Genomic DNA, 19,541 nt, shown 5'->3' on the forward strand with positions numbered 1-19,541 from the left:
GAGTTGAGTTTCAAACCCACGTCTTTCTGGCCCCAGAGCTCCTGCCTGCGCACCAGACCACGCTCCAGCGTGGTCATCCATGACAGGCTTGGGCACCCAGCCACACTAATCTTGAACAGCATTTCCTAATCCGGGGCTCTTCATCTTTTCTGTGCCTCAGACTCTTTGGCAGTCTGGGCCTATTCTCAGTATAGTATTTTCTTTTTTCAGTATAGTATTTTAAACATATAAGATTAAATACATAGAATTCTGTTTTAAAAATATATCAGATTACAGAGGAAACCAATGATTAAAATACAGTTATCAAATATTTTAAAAACAAATTTGTGATTTGGTAGCACATATGCTTCTTTACTAATGTATTAAATAGCAAATTCTAGTGGTCAGTCTGAGAACCACTGCAATGTTGAATCAGTGATGAGGGCAGATGCTATTTTGAGGGCTCTGTGACAATGTGATGTGATAGGAAAGTATCTGTGGTTATATTGGTGGCAGAGTCACAGGTTTTGCAAATACTTGTGTGGTCCATTCATAATTGGAAGGAAATACTAAATGTCAGTTAGAGAGAAAATAAAAGATGTGATTTTTTTTTTTTTTTTTTTTTTGCCATCAAGTTCACAGACCCCTTGGGAGGGCAGTTGTCCATGGACCCCAGGCAAAGAACCCCTGCCCTAAACAGAGTTCTGTGGAATAGCATGTCCACGAAATGTAAATTGCTGTTATGAGAAGCAAGGGCTGTGCGGTCAGATGAGGGTGAGAAAGGCTATACCCTTAGCCCCTTGGGTAGACCCACGTGTCTGTTGGCATTTGAAAGGCTCGAAGAAGCCTGATCGAAAAGAGGTTGGATTCTGCTTTGTTTAACCCAGAGTTTCCCAAACGTACTTGACCACAGAATCATTTTGTCTTGGAACACGTCTTAAGGCCAGTCCTGTCCGCACTTGCTCTGCTTCAGGGTGGGCTGCCCTCCTCTGGGCACTGCCTTCTCTACATCCCTCCAAAGCACAAGCTTCAAGGCCAGGCTGCAGGCTTGTGCAACTGGCTCCTGTCGTGTTTCACGAAAATGAATTAATTGCCCACATTTGAAAGTCAAGAGATTTCATAGGAAAATAACCTGACTTTCTAGCTCTTCCTGGAAAACTGGCAGAACTGGAAGATCTGGCCACGAGCAGCTGGAGCTGTAGATGGGCCATGTGCTAACAGGTGGACTGGTAGCTGCGTCCCCAGCACACCTTGTTGTGCACGTCTTATTTTATTAACTGATCTAAAGGAGTCTTGAGTGTGACCTGCAGTCACTTTTGTCTTAAGGCCACTAACACAGAACTTGGAGAATGATTGCAAGGGAGTAGGGGAGAGGGGAGGATGCAGGGAGGACAAAGGAAAGGCTTGGTGGGGGTTGGGGGGGCGGTGGTAGGAAGTTCGGTTAGTCAGTGCACATGGCTGGGCAGAGGGAGCTTAGGAGCACGGGCCTCCCCTCGGTGCAGATTGCCTTCAGGGATGGGGGGAGTTAGACCTCTGTGTGCACGCCCTTTTCCCCTGCAGATGTTTATCGTCGACAAGGTGGATGGGGACCTCTGCATTCTGAACGAGTTTTCTATCACTGGCTCCACTTATGCTCCGGAAGGGGAGATGTAAGTCTCCTTCGAGTCTTCTCCCCAGCTCCTCCTGCACCCCCCTCACCCTACATTTTCCCTAGCACCCTCCTCCCTAGTTTTGTCTTCCTTTCTCTCTCCTCTTCCTTCCCTGACCTTGTTCTCTCTCCCACTTGATCTCCAAGTTGATTGCCGTCTCCCTGGCCTGTCCCTCACTGTTTTCCCCACGCTCTCTCTGCATCTCACTCCCTGTTCTTCTCTACCTGTCTGTTTCCCTTCCTTCCTCCTCTACCCCACTGCCAGCTTGAAGAATGATAAGCCAGTCCGGGCAGGGCAGTATGATGGGCTAGTGGAGGTGGCCACCATTTGTGCCCTCTGCAATGACTCCTCCTTGGACTTCAATGAGGTAACCTCTTCACTCCTGAGGCAGCCCCTCCTTCCCCTTCCCACTGGCTCAGAGTCTAAGCCTCCTCAGCAGGCCATAAGGAAGGGGTCATGGGAAGAAAGTCCCTTGTCCCAAGTCCTTTCCTGGGTGTACGGGGAAGAGAGTGGCTCGCTCCCTTCCCATTCTAGGTGGAAGGTGGGTATGATAGGGCAACAAGGGGCCAGGAGCCCAGGGCACCTACTTCTTCCTCCTCTGCCCTCTCAGGCCAAAGGTGTCTATGAGAAGGTAGGTGAGGCCACTGAGACGGCACTCACCACCCTGGTGGAGAAGATGAATGTATTCAACACTGATGTGAGAAACCTCTCGAAGGTGGAGAGAGCCAATGCCTGCAACTCAGTGAGTCTGGGTGCCCCCTCCCCAGGATCACACAGACCAGGACCCAAGGAACCTCAGGAGGCAGAGGCCCCCAAGTTGGGCTGGGCAGGGCCTCCCGCCCCATGCTGGGACCCCAACCAGCACAAGCAGACGGCCTCTCCAGAGCTTTGTTGGCCGGATTGAGTTTGGCTGGGACCTACTGTCCCTGGATTTATACCAAAGCTTATACTAGGCTCTTTCTATTGCCTAGCTGCAACATCCCTAATGAATTTAAGATCACTTCTTCCTGTTGTGTCGCTAGGTGAAAGGAACAGAGCTGGACAGAGAAACCACAAGTGACCTATCCCGAGGCAGCCCCGATTTCGACTATTATCCCTTTGTCTCTAGAAGCATACTTGTTTTTATCAGATCTGAAGACCTGATTTAGGATTTGGGAAATATAACTAATGTGTATTCCTCTGCTTCCCCTTGTCCAGATGAACAAGCCCAGTCTGTTACTCTCTCTCTAAGCTCTGGTCTCTGTTGAATTCCTCTGGGGTGTTATGTTCCCCACATTCTTTTTTTTGTATAGCCAAGATGCTCACTGCTGCTTTATTTAATATAACAAAAATAAGGAAAACAATCTAAATATGTATCAATAGAGGATTCATTTAAAAAACTTACAAATGATAAGCATCAACTTATTTTTCATTTGTTGTTATTTCTGTTTAGTTTTATTTTATTTTGTGGAGAAATATCCATAATGCATTTGGTGAAAAAAGGCTCTCATTCATTTTTATAGCATATTACTGCGTGCCAGGCACTGGGTCTGCACTGTCCAACAAACACGTATCTCTAGAAGCACATATGGTATTTAAATTTAAATTAATTAAAATTAAATAAGAGTGAAAACTCAGTCCTTCAGTGGCACTGGCCACATTTCCCCTGCTCAGCAGCCGTTGCTCAATTGTGCCATATTGGACAGTTCAGATTACGGAACATTCCCATCAGCACTGGAAGGTCTGGATGGTGCTGTACTATGCTGTCCTGTTTCTGCTGTGCTTAAACTGGACACTGTAAGACAGTGGCAGCACTAGCCTTGGAATTCTCTCCGTTTGTGCTGTAGGTTCCAGACTTACCTTTCATCTTAGGGTCTGCTCTGACCTCTAGATCCTTTTTAACTATGTTTTAAGGGCTCTGGGACTCTTCACTTCTAGCACAGTACTGTCGCTCTTTTCCCACCAATCTCACGTCTGGCCTCTCCCTCCCTGTCTCCTCTCTCCCAGGTCATCCGCCAGCTAATGAAGAAGGAATTCACCCTGGAGTTCTCCCGAGACAGAAAGTCCATGTCTGTCTATTGCTCCCCCGCCAAATCCCGGGCTGCTGTGGGCAACAAGATGTTTGTCAAGGTCAGAAATCGGAATGTGCCTCAGTCCGCCTCTTCTTCCAAATGCTGAAGCCCTCTCCTATCCCTGCCCCCTCACTGTGCCCTGGAAGGAAGATGGTAGTCTCTGAATGCTATTCTGCTCTCCTAGGGTGCCCCTGAGGGGGTCCTCGACCGTTGTAACTATGTGCGAGTTGGCACCACCCGGGTGCCCATGGCAGGGCCCGTGAAGGAAAGGATCTTGTCGGTGATCAAGGAGTGGGGCACTGGCCGGGACACCCTGCGCTGCTTGGCCCTGGCTACCCGGGACACCCCCCCAAAGCGAGAGGATATGATTCTGGATGACTCTGCCAGGTTCATGGAGTACGAGGTGAGCAGATGGAGCCTTGAATTGTCCCAGAGTCTTTCGCCTCAACCCTCTCCCACCCTTGTCATTGCCTACTTCGTCACGGGTCCCAGAAGCACAGGACGTTAGAGTTTGAGAGAACCTTAGGAATCCTCTAGTTCGATTCGGGGACCTGTCTGCGACAGGGTGAGGTGCTTGCACCAGAACAGATGTCAACCAGGTCACTAAGCATACTCAGCTGACATACTTCCATAGTGACATCTTCTTGATGCAAGAAGCAGGGCATGACCTTCACGTGGATGTCAGCTCCTATTCTTGTAGAGGTCTGACTCTGTCCGCTCCCTTCATTTGACAGAGGGGACACTGTGGCCCAGCAGGTAACATGAATTTGCCCAAAGTTGTAGACCAAGTGAATGACCCTGCTTAAAGCAGAAACCAGTGCTCTAACTTCCAGCTCGCATTCTTTCTATGAAAGGCCGATGGGCCTTGCACTGCCAAGCCTGCAGTATACGTGTGAACAAGGGATATGTCCTCCCCCTGAGCTGACAAGGCCCCACTGAGGTCTGAACACCAGGCCCAGGGTCAGCTCTCCCTCTGGCCCGCTGACCCTTCTCCCCATCTCCCCTAGAGCTTCCTCCCTGGCTTATTTTCCAAGTCCCTCCTTGACCCTGTCATCTCTGCTCTGTCTCCCCAGACGGACCTGACCTTCATTGGCGTGGTGGGCATGTTGGACCCGCCCCGCAAGGAGGTCACAGGCTCTATCCAGCTGTGCCGCGATGCGGGAATCCGAGTGATCATGATCACTGGGGACAACAAGGGCACAGCCATTGCCATCTGCCGACGAATCGGCATCTTTGGGGAGAATGAGGAGGTGGCTGACAGGGCCTACACGGGCCGGGAGTTCGACGACCTGCCCCTGGCCGAGCAGAGGGAGGCCTGCCGCCGTGCTTGCTGCTTTGCCCGTGTGGAGCCTTCCCATAAGTCCAAGATCGTGGAGTATCTGCAGTCCTTTGACGAGATCACGGCTATGGTGAGGAGACCAAGGGGGCTGCCCAGGCTGGGGTCCGTGTGGAGTCTGGCATGGGGTGGTCTGCTTAAAGTCCGCTGAGATGATCATCTTGGGGAGCTGGGTGCCCAGGGAGGGGGGGGAGCTGAGTGGGGGCCCTGGGGAGATGCACAGAAGGGAGGCCTCATGGAAGAGTCTGAAGGAGGGGTGTGTGGAAGGGGCCAGGTTCCACCTTGTCTTTCTTCTCTCAGACCGGTGATGGCGTCAACGATGCCCCCGCCCTGAAGAAGGCAGAAATCGGCATTGCCATGGGCTCTGGCACTGCTGTGGCCAAGACCGCCTCGGAGATGGTGCTGGCCGACGACAACTTCTCCACCATCGTGGCTGCGGTGGAGGAGGGCCGGGCCATCTACAACAACATGAAGCAGTTCATCCGCTACCTCATCTCCTCCAACGTGGGCGAGGTGGTCTGGTGAGCAGCCGGGGGGGCATCCAGGAGGAGCTCAGGGCCGGGGGGCGGATGCCCACAGATCCGGGAGGCAGCACAGACATGTGACCGCCTCCTTCTGGCAGCATCTTCCTGACAGCAGCCTTGGGGCTGCCTGAGGCCCTGATCCCCGTGCAGCTGCTGTGGGTGAACTTGGTAACTGATGGGCTCCCGGCCACAGCCCTGGGCTTCAACCCACCGGACCTGGACATCATGGACCGGCCCCCCCGGAGCCCCAAGGAGCCCCTCATCAGTGGCTGGCTCTTCTTCCGCTACATGGCAATTGGGGGTGAGCAGGATGGGACCCATGATCTTTCCCAACCCTTGGGATTGACCTTCTCTCTGGGACAGCGGCTCCCCCAGTGCAGCCACGCTGCTGGGCCCTCTTCCTCACACGGCTCTTCATGGCCACGAGGCCCTCTTAACACTTCCCATCTCCCCAGCCCTGACCCCGACTCCCATCTTCTCTCTACCACAGGCTACGTGGGTGCAGCCACTGTGGGAGCAGCTGCCTGGTGGTTCTTATTTGCTGAAGATGGGCCTCATGTCACCTATAGCCAGCTGGTAGGGGAGGATGGAGGAGGGAAGAGAAGTGGGAAGCAGGAGGGTGGCATGGGGGCTTCTGTGGCATCTCAGTTCCCTTCCCCGCCTCCTGCAGACTCACTTCATGAAGTGCAATGAACACAACCCCGACTTTGAGGGTGTGGATTGTGAGGTCTTTGAGGCCCCGGAGCCAATGACCATGGCCTTGTCTGTGCTGGTTACCATCGAGATGTGCAATGCTCTCAACAGGTGGGGCCTGCCTACCCTCCCCCTGCTGCCTTCTGGAGGCTGCTGCCTTTGTTCTCTGCCCCTGCTCTCTCTCCTCACCACTTCTTTCTTCTTGTGTCTCCTACCCTGGGCTCCACCTGGCGTCCCCCTTGCAGCCTGTCTGAGAACCAGTCCCTCGTGCGGATGCCACCCTGGGTGAACATCTGGCTGGTGGGCTCCATCTGCCTCTCCATGTCCCTCCATTTCCTCATCCTCTACGTCGACCCTCTGCCGGTGAGCCTTCTTCCAGGCACGGGCCGCCTGTTCCCCATTCCACAGGGAGCCTATGTAGGGGTCTGTGACCACTACAACTACAACTACAACTAGAGGCACTGACAAAGGGAGGGAGGTGGGGTCAGGTTAGGGCAGTGCCGGGTCTTCTGGCTCCTGCCCACCCGTCCTGAGAGGGGCACATGTGCTTCTCACTGCCACTGCCTGCCTCCTCCCAGATGATCTTCAAGCTCGAGGCCCTGGACCTCACCCATTGGCTCATGGTCCTCAAGATCTCATTTCCAGTCATTTTGCTCGATGAAGTCCTCAAGTTCGTTGCTCGGAACTATCTGGAGGGTAAGATGCTCCCTGCCTCTGAGCCCCGTCAGCCCTTGAGCCGAGCCGTGAGCACGGCCCTCCCTCTGCGCTGCGAAGGCGCCTGCCCCCCTCCTTTTCAGGTGGGTGTCCTTCCTGCCCACAGGCCCTTCCTCCTTGCCCCAGGCCTCCATGCCCAATGCAGATACATTGTCCTCGGTGCCCCTACCACCTCCTCAGCCCTCTTGGCCCTCTACGCCCACCTCTCTCCCTCCTTCGATAACGGCTGTCTCTCTGTCCTCTCTGGCCATAGGATAACCCGTTCCCCCTCCTCCATCTCTTTGAAACCGTGTCACAGGTATCGCCCCCTCTTCTTGCCCTTGTCCCAGCTGCTGTGCCCCCTGCCCGCCCTCTTTTCCCCCTTGGGTGGCACCCAAGGTCACTTGCGCTCGCAGCTCCACCCGGAGCCACTGCTGCCGCCGCCACTGCCACGCTTCTAAGTTGGGGTGGGCTGCCGCCCTTACTCCAGGGGTCAGCACTGCCCCTGCCCCTGGGCACCACTGTGTCTGCTGGGCTGCGCTGCGTTGCGCTGGCTGGGCGTTGAGCTGTCTGACGCTGGGGCTGCAGTGGTTGGGGAGTGGGGTCTAGGGACACAGGTAGGTATGGGGGGGGGGCTTCCAGGTGAGTGTGCCAGGGGATGGAGGACAGGGAGCCTGGGAGGGACTTTTCCTCTCCCCTCCTGTCCCCGCCACCTGCTTCATCCCTCCCCTCTCTCCTTGCAGATCCAGAAGATGAAAGAAGGAAGTAACCAGTCCTTCTGCCCCTTCTTCCCCACCCTCATAGCGACGCATCTTCAGCCAGAGCTGTGGCACAGACCCCCACGTACCTTGACTCCTCCCCACATTTTCTGTTTATAAACACAGTGTCCCCTTCACTTCTCCTCCCCCCTCAGCAACCCACCTCCTCCCTTCAAACCTTGTAAAACCTCCCCTTCCCCAACCCCGTGGGGCTTGCAGGGACAAGGCGACCGATGAGCTGAGCTGCTTATTTATTGAAAATAAATGACAGAAAAGTCTGGCCTTGCCTCCGTGCACATCTTGGGGACAAGCATCTTAGTGTCATGCGGTTCAGAAAGCAGCTGCCTGTCCCAAGGTGTGCGTGTGGAGGCACCCACTGACAGACACAGACAGAGGCTCCCAGCCACCACTCACAGCTCGGCTGTGCCTCGTGGAAGCGAATGGGCTTCTCCTGACAGGCATGGCTGTTAGTCCGGAGGGGACGGGGTCAGGAGCGTTGGGACTCAGGAGGCAGCATGGCAGCCAGAAAGCCGCAGAGCTGAGCCTGCACCTTTGGTTCCAGAAGGGGTTTGGGACCCTCACCCAGGTGTCATCCTTGGAAGCAGAAGGCCCAGCCACCCCTGGGAGGAGGCGCTGGAGGGATAGGGCAGAGGTGGCCCTGTCACCTCCATCCCAGGCTTAGAGAGGGTGAAGACTCCATTCTGAGACCCCCCAAGCTCAAGCCTCACAGTTCGGGAGTGGAGAAAGGCAGTCTCCCCAGGGCAGGTGGTTCTGCCCTCAGGTGTCCTGGATGTCCCTGACGTCCCTGAGAGGTGCCTCATCCATGATGCTACGCACTTGCTCCAGACTCTCTGCCTGGCGGATCCGTTCCAGGCGCACCTGTGGGGTCCAGCGAGGGGAGCAGAGGGCCCTCAGTGGGGAAATGCAGCCCCTGCCCCATCTCCAAGTCCCCAAAGGGCAAGGGCCCAGGACCAGTGTACCCAGGGGCCCCACCTCCCCCAATGCACAGTGAAACTGGGTTCATGGAAAGAAATGCATCCTGAGAGCAGCCTGAGGAAGTATGGGCTGGGGCAGGGGGGGCTGATGTAACGAGCATGCTGCACGTTTGTGGGCCAGGCCCTGTGCCAGGGTTTTCTTGTGGCCCGCAGAGATGGACACACAAGATCTTCAACTTTTGCTGAGCAATAGCTCAGAGGAAAGGATCATGCCAGCCCCAGAAAGAGGAAGAGGACTCCTGTAGTTGGAGGACCGTCCTTACAAGAGCTAGGACAAGTCACCTGGAGTCATGCCAGCCTGGTGGGGAGGGGACATGCAGTACCTGCAGGGCCTGGGACAGTCGTACAAAATCCCTCTGCACCTGTTCGCTGGTCTCCAGCTCAGCCTGCAGCCGCAGCACCTTTGCCCTCTGTTCTGAGAGGAGGTCTGTGAGCTGGGCCTGTGGGACAGGATGTAGAGCTGAGGCCTTGGGCCAGATGGGAGGGTATGCGGCCAGAGAAACGGGATGTCTGGACAGGGTAGCCCCTTCCACATCATCCCTGACTCTGACCTCTTCTGTGCGGCCTGAGCCTGGTGGCTGCCTCAGAGCTTCCTGCCACCTGGCCTGAGGGAGACAAAGGCCAGCAGGGGCCAGATTGGGTCTTCTCCACACTGCCGCCCCTTCCCTTCATCCCAGCCTGGCCCGAGTTCTGCCTCACCTTGCTCTTTTCCTGCTGGATCCGCTCCACCTCCGTCCTCAGGCTGCACAGGGAGGCTGGGAAGTCAGGTAGGGGCAAGCCATCAGGCCCACACCCTCTCTCCTTCCCCACCTGCCCTGGCCAGGCTCCAGCCCATACTCACCCTCTAAGACCTCTGTGTGGAAAGCAAAGAAAGAGAGGTCAAGGCTCGTTCGCGCACTGGTGCCCAGGTGGTGCCCTGTGGGGAGGTCAGCCTCCCTGGGAGGGGTGGGGTGGCTTGTCTCCTCTTCGCTCACCTGTCTCCTCCCGCTGCACCCTCAGCTGCCCCTCCAGGCTGGCCCTTGCCGCCGTCTCCTCCTCCAGTGCCTCCCGCAACGTCACGATTTCAATCCGTAGGCGCTCGGCCTCGTGTTCCTGGGCTTGCTGGTGGGCCCGTGCCTCCTGCTGCGTGCGGCACACCAGCTGCTGCAGCTCCTGGAACGGATGCAAATCACCTGCTGGGTGTGGGGCAAGAGGAGTAGAGGCCACAGGGGCCACCTGCTGGATGGAGATTGTGGGGAGGGGAAAGGAAGGGAGGAAGAAGGAAACTTTAAAAGGAAACAGGGGCCGGCCCAGTGGCACAGCGGTTAAGTGCACACACTCCGCTTTGGCGGCCTGAGGGTCGCCGGTTCAAATCCCGGGTGCAGACATGGCACCGCTTGTCAAGCCATGCTGTGGCAGGCGTCCCACATACAAAGTAGAGAAAGATAGAGCTGTTAGCTCAGGGCCAGTCCTCCTCAGCACAAAGAGGAGGATTGGCAGCAGATGTTAGCTCAGGGCTAATCTTCCTCAAAAGAAAAAAAAAAACAATCATGGGGAGAGTGGACAAAGACACTGGGACAGCAGTGAATGCTCGGTAGGAGCCACACCCCTAGGGTGGAGGGCCCTCAGGAACAGTGGAGAGTGAAGGTGCCAGGAGATACCTAAAGCAAGATACCCTTTTGTAAAGCTCAAAAACACCCAAGGTTAGCACTCCCTTGTCTAGAAAGATATGTATATGTAATAAAAACGATCCCCCAAAAGAACAAGGGAATGATAAAGTTCAGGACAGCAGAAACAGAGCCAAGGAATACAGGGGGTGCACATAAGGAGAAATTAGCTGTAGTTCTCATGGTGGGCAATGGTTCTGGGTGATCTTCCTATTTTTAATAAATTCAATCAACCAAGGCCACGCACAGATCAATGATGACAGCTTGTTATGAATCAAAGATTATGATGAATTCAGTTTTGTGGCTCTCCTGTCACTTATGAATAACAAACAAAATCAATGCTTCCTTTCACGTCAAGCATTCTGTCAACTCATTTTCATGCCAATGTTGAGAAGGCAGTATGCTCCCATTTTCAGATGAGGAAACTGAGCCTTAGAGAAGTCAAGTTGAGTTGGCTGAGGTGACACAGCTAATACACAGCAGCCTGGGTCTGCCCCTGAGTCCAGTGGTCCCAGGTCAATGCTTTGCTGCGTGCAGAAAGGAAGGACCGACAGGGTGGTGCCCAGGCTCTCAGTGCCCACACTCCCCTTACCGGCACGGAGCTAGGCAGCGATGCCTCCTGGCCCTCATCCTGCTCCAGGCCCCGGCGGGCTGAAGACGGCAGCTGCTCAGCCCGGAGCCCTTGGTTTTCCTCAGTCAGCCGCTTCACCTCGCGGCTCAGGCACTTGTGGGAGGCAGCCAGCTCTGCCTGGGGACGGACAATTAGTACAAGGCAATAAGGGGGACAGAGTTTCTCCAGTCCCCTGTGAGGCCAAACCCTGAACCCTCCTCCGGACACCGCTGATGGCCAGAAAGCCCGTGCCCTCCTTCTCTACTGAGAAAGGAAGAAACACCCTTTGTGAAGCGTCTTTGGCTCCCAAGCACACCCTCCTTGATGACTTGGGGGTCACACAGTGGCAGCCACAGGCCATGTCAAACGTTTCGTTAAACCTCAAATTAGGGGCCGGCCCAGTGGCCGAGTGGTTAAGTTCGCATGCTCCGCTGCAGGCAGCCCAGTGTTTCATTGGTTCGAATCCTGGGTGCAGACATAGCACTGCTCATCGAGCCACGCTGAGGCAGTGTCCCACATGCCACAACTAGAGGGACCCACAACGAAGAATATACAACTATGTACTGGGGGGCTTTGGGGAGAAAAAGGAAAAAAAAAAAAACCTTAAATTTGCTGCTAACTTTAAAAATTGGGAGACTACTGTACACACAAACACGCAGATTTCTGGTTTCTCTTGACAAGTCAGAAACCCTGGCAGCACCAAGCCCACATTCCCACGAGGCTGTAGTTCGGGGAGCTGAGGAGCAGCTCAGCTCCTTTGCACACACTCTTGCTTTGCCACACTGCTCCTTCCAGGCTCACACCTGGCTCAGTTCAATCATTTTTTTTTTTTTTTTTTTTAAAGATTTTATTTTTTCCTTTTTCTCCCCAAAGCCCCCCGGTACACAGCTGTGTATTCTTCATTGTGGGTTCCTCTAGTTGTGGCATGTGGGACGCCGCCTCAGCGTGGTCTGACGAGCAGTGCCATGTCCGCGCCCAGGATTCGAACCGACGAAACACTGGGCCGCCTGCAGCGGAGCGCGCAAACTTAACCACTCGGCCACGGGGCCAGCCCCTCAGTTCAATCATTTACATCTTCCATCTGGCCTTGGGAAGTATCTGATTTTGCAATCCCTGCTTTTAATCCTCATGACTCTGCAAGCTAGGTCTCATTATCTCACTTTTAAGGTGGGAAGGCTGAGGCTCAGAGCTGTGGGATCAGCTCAAGTTCACAGAGTGAGTACATGGTGGGCTCTGTCTGAATGCAGAGCCTCTGCTCTGGCCACAGTGCCAGGTGCCCTGGAAACCCTTTTATCCACCTGGCACCAACTCCAGGGTGAAGCCTGAGCGACTTGGGGGCAGGACAGGTGCCTCAGCCCTCCATATGCCCCCCTCAACCAATTCCTGTCACACCCTGGTTCCTCACCATCTGCAGCTGAACCCGTTCCTGGGCCTGGCTCATGGTCCCCTGCAGGGTCCGCAGCAGCTGCTCTGAGTTCTGGACCTGGGCCAGGAGCACTTGCATCTGTGTGTGGAAGGGCAAGGGTGAAATTGGGGTCCAGGAGGAGACAGGGGGCCAGAGGCCCTGCTGGGGCTGGAGCAGAGGCTGGACCCACCTGTTTGGCGCAGTCCTCGTTGCTCCGTCTCAGACCCTCTTGCAGCTCGTCCCTCTCACGGCTGATAGTCTCCAGGTCCTTCTGCAGCTGCCGCCCCTGCCACAGACCCTGGCCTCAGGCTCAACCTCCAAGGGGAGGCCTTCCCTCCTCACCATGCCCCTCGTGCCTTGCCTTTTGCATCTCAGTGGGTGGCACCATCATCCAGGCAGTTGCTCAAGCCAAAAGCCCAGGAACTGAGGCTGACTCTTCTCTTTCCTCCACTCCCCACAACCAATCCATCGGCAGGCCCTGCCCGTTCTGCCTCCAAAGTGGATTCCAGATCCATCTTTGCTGCCGTCTCCCAGGCCCAGTCACTACCTTCTGCTAAACTGTCCAGCACCTCCCAACTAGCTGCCCCGCTTCTCCTGTTGTCCCCTCCCCCCATTACAGTCCTTTCCTACAGAGACCCAAGTGATCTTTTAAAAGCCTAAAGCAGAGCAGGCCTCTCCTTGGCTTCAACCCTGCAGAGGCTTCCCACTGCTCCTTGTCTAAAATGCAAATGCCACAGCAGCCCGAGGGCTGACCTCCTATGGACTCTGCCTTCTTTTCTGATCTCATCTCTGTCCTCCTCCTCTGTGGTCTTCCTGTTTCTCAGATACTATAGTCTGTCCATCCTCAGGGCCTTTGAACTTGCAGTTGCTCTGGCCCTGATCTTCGAAGAGCACCGCTTTGTCACTATCCGGGTCTCGGTCTCCTGTACTCCCAGTCTCTACCCTCTGACCCTACTCAGTCTTCTCTGGGCGCCCCACCCAGGGACACTGTCTTCCTCACGTGCTCATGTGCATGGCTGGGTCTGGCTCCCTCACTCGGAGGAAGCTCCCAGAGGGTGGGAGTTCTGTCTTCCCCGTGGCACCCCCAGCCCTAGCTCAGAGCCTGGACACAGCAGTGCTCAGTGAGTATCTGGTGCAGGGAGAGATGGCTGCGTGCAGGCAGGCCACTTACCCACACACTCACCTCCATTTGCAGCTGCTCCCACTGGTTGTCTGGGACAAGCTGGTAACCAGGGGGGGGCAAGTAGATGCCTTCGGGTACTAGGGTGCCCGTGGACACCAGGGAGGCTGTCTCTTCCTGCTCGGGGCTCAGGCCCTGGCGGCTACGGGGCAGGGAGGTGCTGCTGCTGCTGGCCCCGCCGCCAAGGGAGAAGGAGGAGATGGAGGCGCTGTCATCACAGTTGTGGGCGAAGGCCTCAGCCGCTGCACCCCCGTCTCCACTCAGCTCCTCGAGAGGCTCCAGTGGGGGAGATGGGTCCCGGGACAGGGGCAGCAACTCCGCGGAGCCGTGCAGGGAAGGGGGATGCCGGGGCCGTCTCTAGGGAAAGGGGGCAGGGAAGAGGCTGGGGGGTCAGGGTCCTGTGGCACCCTGTCTTCCATCAGTGGCCCCTGGCCGGCCCCTCACCTGGATCTCTTGAATCAGCTCCTCTGCCCTCAGCAGTTTCGCCTTCAGCTCCTCGATCTCCTGCTCCATGGGCAGCACAATCTCCCGCAGCTTCTCCGAGTCCTCATGGGCCTGGAGGAAGGGGGGTTGGGCAGTGACAGTCCCCCACCCTGATTGCAGGACCCCTCATGTCTGTTCAGAGCTCTCTCTCCAAGCACATCAACTCTCTAATCCTCCCAAGAAGGCACTGTCCACCCCCATTTTAGAGATAAGAACACAGAGGCTCAGAGAGCTTGCAGGACTTGCCCCAGGACACATGGTAGGTAAAGGGGCCAAGGTCACAACTATCTTCCTGTTGCCCACTTGCTCATGATATACTTCTTCCCCAGCATCCATTTCTTCTTTTATCATAGAACCTCATGTTTTTAGTTGGACACATGACCTAAATTCTAGACTACTATCTCTTTCTTGGCTTTCCTGTAACTAAGCATGGTCACATGACTAAGTTCCAGCTAATGAGATGTAAGCAGATGTGCCACGTGCAACTTCCAAGATAGCTCCTTAAAGGGAGAGGGTGTGCTTTTCTTTACTGTTCCTCCTTCACCTGCTGGCTGGAATGTGGACATGATGGCTGGCACTCAAGCAGTCATTTTGGACCATGAGACAGTAAGCTACGTATGGCAAAACAGCAACACATGAGGAGCCTGGGTTCCTAATGACTATTGAGCTACCACATCAGTCCTGGAAATGTCTACCTCTGGAATTTTAGAAAAATAAACTTCTGTCTTACCTAAGCCACTGATGACTTGGGTTTTCAAACCTCATCCTAACTGATATGACCTCCCACACTCCCATCACCATATTGCTGGCCATTTCCTTTTGGTCTCTTCAGGTTTGGGAATTTGCTGAACTTGCGTAGCCAACAGCCTCTGGACATCTCTACCATACAGCCAAATCTGAACCAGTTCATGACACCATTTCTCTCACAAACACTAGGTCAGGGAGAACGGCCCTGCTATCCACCCAGCTGTCCAGGGCAGAAATCTGCCAGTCACCCATCCTCTTCCAATTCAGGCCATTTCTACCTCTTGAATCACTCAAAAACTTGTCTCAAACAAGTTCCATTTAACTCTCCAATTGTCCTATGTGAACAGTTACAACAGGCAGGGTAAGGCGGCCCAAACAGAACACCTTTGAAGCCTGCAGATGCTGGGCCAGGACTGGCACTGCCCGCTGCCAGGCCTGCTGCCCCTTCTGCCATACCAGGTGCCTCTAATTTAGCTGAGCCCCCTCCTTCACCACCCTGTGTAGCTGTTCCCTAAGGAACACTGAACGCAAGCAGCAGCCTCTGCTGGGAAGCCGTGGCTCGGCAGCTTTCCTTTCTCGGGCTTCCGTTTTGATCTCTGTCTTTCCAACCAGGCGATTTCCTCCATCTCTCCGAACCTCAGTTTCCTCACGCATAAAATGAGGTAAGTATCTACCTCACCGGGCTGCTGTGAGGATCAAACGAGGGAACGATGTGAACTCACTTTGAAAGATGAACTTTGGGAATATGTCCTTTCCACTATCATTAATAACAACAACAATAAGAAAGGTGATATACCATAGAGATTAAGAACAAGAATTTTAGAACCAGACTGCCTAGATTTTTAAATCCCATATCTGCTCCTTTTTATGTGCATAACCCGGGAAGGACGGAACTTCTCTGAGCCTCACCTTACTCATCTGTTAAGTGGATATAATGGACTTCCCTATCAGGAGAAAGACTGGGGAGACTAGGTCTGTCAGGCGGTCAGCACAGCGCCTAGTGCATGAGAGGTATCCTTAAGTGTTAGCTCCCCTCCCCCTACATGACTTTCCCCAATTTTGGAGGTAAACAAACCTGGCCCCCCGACAAGTAAGTGGCAAGCCAGGACCCTGCTGAGTATGGAGCTGGTATGTGCTATACTATATTTATTACTGGGTACCCTGCTCCCAGTGATCTGGGAAGGGACACCAACAATCCCTCTGCCCCCCAGTCACCTTTGGCTGCCTCAACATCTTTCCAAATCCCGGAGGGGTGGGGGTGGGGCAGGTAGGCCATCCCAACCCCAACCTTTTCCATCTGCTTCTCTAAGGAGTCCAGGGGGTGAGCCCGGGACAGCAGCTGCTTGAGGCGGCCCAGCTCCCGCTCCTTCTCCTCGCAATCCTGCTGCTGCTGCTGCTGCTCCTGCTTCAGAGAAGCGATCTGCGCTTCATAGCTGCTGATGGAGTCTGGTGGGGCAGGAAGGGCAGAGAAGAGTCAGTGCCCCGGCCCTACGTGTGGGCAAGTAGAGGGCTCTCCATCACGGACGCTCTCTACAAGGCAATTTACCATAGCAGTTAAGACAGGGGGCTTTGTGGAGAGACGACCCTGGGCAACCAGTTAGCCTCTCTGCATCAGTGTCTTCAGCCACAAAATGGGGACATTTATGATTACCCCAGTGGGCGGTTACAGGATCAAATGAGATGACACCTGGAAGGTTTTCAGCCCTCTTCCTGGTACATAATAAATGTAGAAAATATGGTATCTATTCCTATTAATATGTACCAATAACAATCAATATCTAATAATAGTGATAAATATTTACTCTCGACCACACTCTGAGCTGGGCTCTGGAAATAGAGAAATTAATCAAACACAAACCCTGACACCAGGAGCTCACAGTCCAGTGGGGAAGGCTGCTGTGGAAATAGTTACGAGGCAGTGCGAGAAGAGCTGTGAGAGGACCATTCCTGGGCTTGCAGATCCCAGAGGAAGGAGCCCCTCGCTGCCTGCCTGGCCAGGAGAGGACAGCAGCAGGTGGTGAAGGAGGGAACAGACACATGAGGCCACAGGACCAGTGTGAGCCGAGGCTCAGGGGTGGGAAAGTGGATGGTATGTCTGAGGCACGGTGGGCATGTTGACAGAGCTGGAGTGAAGGTGCATGAGGAGAGATGCTGGAAAGGGTGGAGAGGGTGGCAGGAGATGGCTCCTGAGGCCTTGAATGTCACCCCAAGGAGTTTGGAATTTATCCTACAGGTCAGTGGGAGGTGGAGATGATGTTGGGTGGAACGCAGTCATTTTTTTATTTGCTTAATTATTTATTTTAATGTGTACTAACACTAGAAGTAAAGGTTCTGCTGCCAGACTTCCTGGGTTCAAATCTTCTGCTGCTTTCTTGCTGTATGAGCTCAGCAAATCATCTAACCTCTTTGGGCCTTAGAGCTGCCTCTGTAAAATGGAGATGGACCATAGTTCCTCCTTCACAGAGATTGTTATGAAGACTAAATACTCATAAAGCATTTAGCTCAGTGCCTGGCATATAGTAAGTGCTCAATAAATGTTAATTATTATTAATATTTAGGACACAGTTTCTCTTACAGGGACAGGAATTTCCTTTAAGTAAATGTATACAAGTTTTTAAAAAGTGGGTCTACTTAAAGAACAAATATTAAGTAGATAATAGGGTAAGTCGTCCGAGGAGACAACCGCACTGCACAGGTTGTACGCAGATGTCTGAAATGTGAGAAATCCAGAGCCAAACACAGCGGTTAGAAAGGGAAATGACATGGTGAAATGGGGTTTTAGGACGTTTACTCTGGAAGCCAATGTCAAGACCAGACTGTAGAAAGAGACCTGTGAGAAGGCTGGCGCAACCATCCAGGGGAGTGGCAGCAGAGGAGTGGAACGGGACTGGAAGCTCTTTTGGAGACTACGGCCTGACTAGAGGAGAAGGGAAAGGAAAATTCCAGAAAGGAGCTGGAGGATCTGGGGCAAACGGAGCTGGTGCATAGACCAAGAGAGGATATGAGGGAGGGAGGGAAGTCGGTGCATGTGGGGGCGGGGTGCCCATTAAGGGGTGCCTGGGGAAGGAAGGAAACCAGAGGATTAGACCGGTTCAGGGAACTGAGAAGTTGCTCATCTTCAGGGTTGATCAGTCATCAGTGAGGGACAAGAAAAGAAACGGGGCAAAAGAACAGGGAGAAGCTCCGAGCTAAACTTAGCTAGAACTGACAGAGCTGTTGCTAGCACAGGCAGCGCCTCTATGCAAATTAGAAAAGGGCGCCCCTTCCTCTGGGCCCAGAGGCCGGCCCGGTGCTAGGCAGCCCTGCTAACCTACTCCATAGCTTATCTGTGCTCCCGACCCCTTTCTCGTCATGCACTCCTCCTTATGGGGCTGCTGGGGGATCTGGGAGGAGTCCCCACCTCACCTTTCAGGATGGCCTGCAGCGAGGCCACCTCTTCTTGGCAGTGCCGCTGCACTGCAGCCACAGCCTCGGCCTTCGTGCTCTCGCTCACCTCCGCCACAGCCTTCATGGTCTCCATTTCTGCCAGGGCGCCTGCCAGTTCAGCCCGAAGCCGGCCGAGCTCCCCGGACTCAGCCTCAACCCTTGCCCCATCCTGGGGCTGGGGACCCAGAGCTGCGGAGGACAGGGATCAGCCTCTCTTCCCATCACTCCCGGATCCCCAAAACCTCAGGCCACCAAATTCGCAGGTCCTACAATCTAGTACGGCAGCCACGGTCCCCACCATCCATCCCAACCTGCACCTAGCCCCGCCCCGCTCACCTGGCCCCACCCCTTCCCGCCTGTCACTTAGCTCTGCGCAGTGTCGCCTATAGCCCCGCCTCTTTCCGGCCCCCCTTCCTTCCAATGGCCCCGCCCCTTACCCCCCGGTCCCGCTGCTTCCCGCGCTGGGTCCCGCCTCTCACCTGCCACTGGCCCAACCCCTTGAATCTCCCGACCACGCCCCCTCCGCCAGTACCCCCCCCCGGCCCCGCCCCCTCTTTCCCGGAGGCGTGGCCCCGCCCCTCTCTCCAGCCTCCCCTTCCCCTCCCCCCTCCCCGCATCCGCCGGCTGCTGAGCTCGGCCCCGCCTCCGGCTTCACCGCCCCTAGCGTGCATGGACGCACCCTCACGTACCGGCCCCCGGCCGCCATCCCTGGCCGTCCTCGCCCGCGGCCGTGGGCGCAGCTGCCGCCATCGCCTCTGCGCAAACGGCGGGTTCCCGCACTCCTTGGTGACGGCCCTCACCGCTTCCGGGGCCTCTCGGCTGTTTCCGGATCCGCTCGGCTGTTTCCGGATCAGCCCCGGGCTCCAGGCCGAAGCCAGAGTTGAGGAGGATTGCCGAGCCTCAGCCGAAGATTTCCGAGTGCACTCCGGGCCGCAGCTCCAGGCCCCGCCCCTCTCTGCCTTCTTTCCTGGGCAGCGCTTTGTGAAAAAATTCTTTCATCAAAGGCCTTCTGGTGTCTCCGTGTGACCTCAGAAGCTCTACTCAAATTACACCTCCTCCGGGACGCCCGCCGGCCTCAGCCTAAGGAGGGCGAAGCTCTCGCGTTCTCTCCCGAGCCCCGGAGCCGGTCCCTTGATCGGTGCCTGGCCGCCCTTCCGCCGGAGCCTGGTTCACATTACAGCGAACTGTGGCCTCCGCCCTCCTGAAGCGTCCCCCCGCCGCAGGGCTGGGTTGGCTGCACTTGTCTGGGCGCCTGAGTCTCCGCGTAGTTAGTTGTAGAAATCGGAAACTTCCACGTCCCCACTGCCACTTTGACGTTCCACCAGTCACTGCTCCCTGCTCGTCCCTCCCCCACTCCCAGCGCCTC

General features: G+C 55.1%; 2 protein-coding genes across 3 annotated transcripts in view; one reads left to right on the forward strand and one right to left on the reverse strand.

Annotated features, from left to right (window-relative positions):
- Window positions 1–7,963, forward strand: part of ATP2A1 (ATPase sarcoplasmic/endoplasmic reticulum Ca2+ transporting 1) — an 18,986-nt gene extending 11,023 nt beyond the window's left edge. Inside the window, exons 10-23 of the mRNA XM_001502262.7 lie at window positions 1,540–1,628; window positions 1,893–1,995; window positions 2,239–2,370; window positions 3,615–3,737; window positions 3,864–4,082; window positions 4,753–5,088; window positions 5,316–5,536; window positions 5,638–5,840; window positions 6,030–6,115; window positions 6,210–6,343; window positions 6,478–6,595; window positions 6,811–6,928; window positions 7,200–7,244; window positions 7,669–7,963. Coding sequence (XP_001502312.2) covers window positions 1,540–1,628; window positions 1,893–1,995; window positions 2,239–2,370; window positions 3,615–3,737; window positions 3,864–4,082; window positions 4,753–5,088; window positions 5,316–5,536; window positions 5,638–5,840; window positions 6,030–6,115; window positions 6,210–6,343; window positions 6,478–6,595; window positions 6,811–6,928; window positions 7,200–7,204 — 1,887 coding nt within the window. The 3' untranslated portion in view covers window positions 7,205–7,244; window positions 7,669–7,963. The remainder of the gene's footprint in view (window positions 1–1,539; window positions 1,629–1,892; window positions 1,996–2,238; window positions 2,371–3,614; window positions 3,738–3,863; window positions 4,083–4,752; window positions 5,089–5,315; window positions 5,537–5,637; window positions 5,841–6,029; window positions 6,116–6,209; window positions 6,344–6,477; window positions 6,596–6,810; window positions 6,929–7,199; window positions 7,245–7,668) is intronic.
- On the reverse strand, window positions 7,918–19,541 carry RABEP2 (rabaptin, RAB GTPase binding effector protein 2). Of its 2 annotated transcripts, XM_023616070.2 has the most exons (13): window positions 18,865–19,541; window positions 18,155–18,364; window positions 16,038–16,195; window positions 13,964–14,074; window positions 13,523–13,876; window positions 12,530–12,625; window positions 12,340–12,438; window positions 10,917–11,072; window positions 9,653–9,830; window positions 9,520–9,531; window positions 9,378–9,433; window positions 9,002–9,118; window positions 7,918–8,562 (listed from the first exon to the last, which is right to left on the reverse strand). In XM_023616070.2, exons 1-13 carry the CDS (start codon window positions 18,923–18,925, stop codon window positions 8,461–8,463), a joined length of 1,710 nt encoding a protein of 569 aa, XP_023471838.2. In that variant the 5' UTR covers window positions 18,926–19,541; the 3' UTR covers window positions 7,918–8,460. The 2 variants fall into 2 exon arrangements, with proteins under 2 accessions (XP_023471838.2, XP_023471839.2); XM_023616071.2 differs by lacking the exon at window positions 9,520–9,531.

The sequence above is a fragment of the Equus caballus genome, chromosome 13 (genome assembly GCF_041296265.1).
Source record: "Equus caballus isolate H_3958 breed thoroughbred chromosome 13, TB-T2T, whole genome shotgun sequence".
NCBI classification, from domain to species: domain Eukaryota; kingdom Metazoa; phylum Chordata; class Mammalia; order Perissodactyla; family Equidae; genus Equus; species Equus caballus.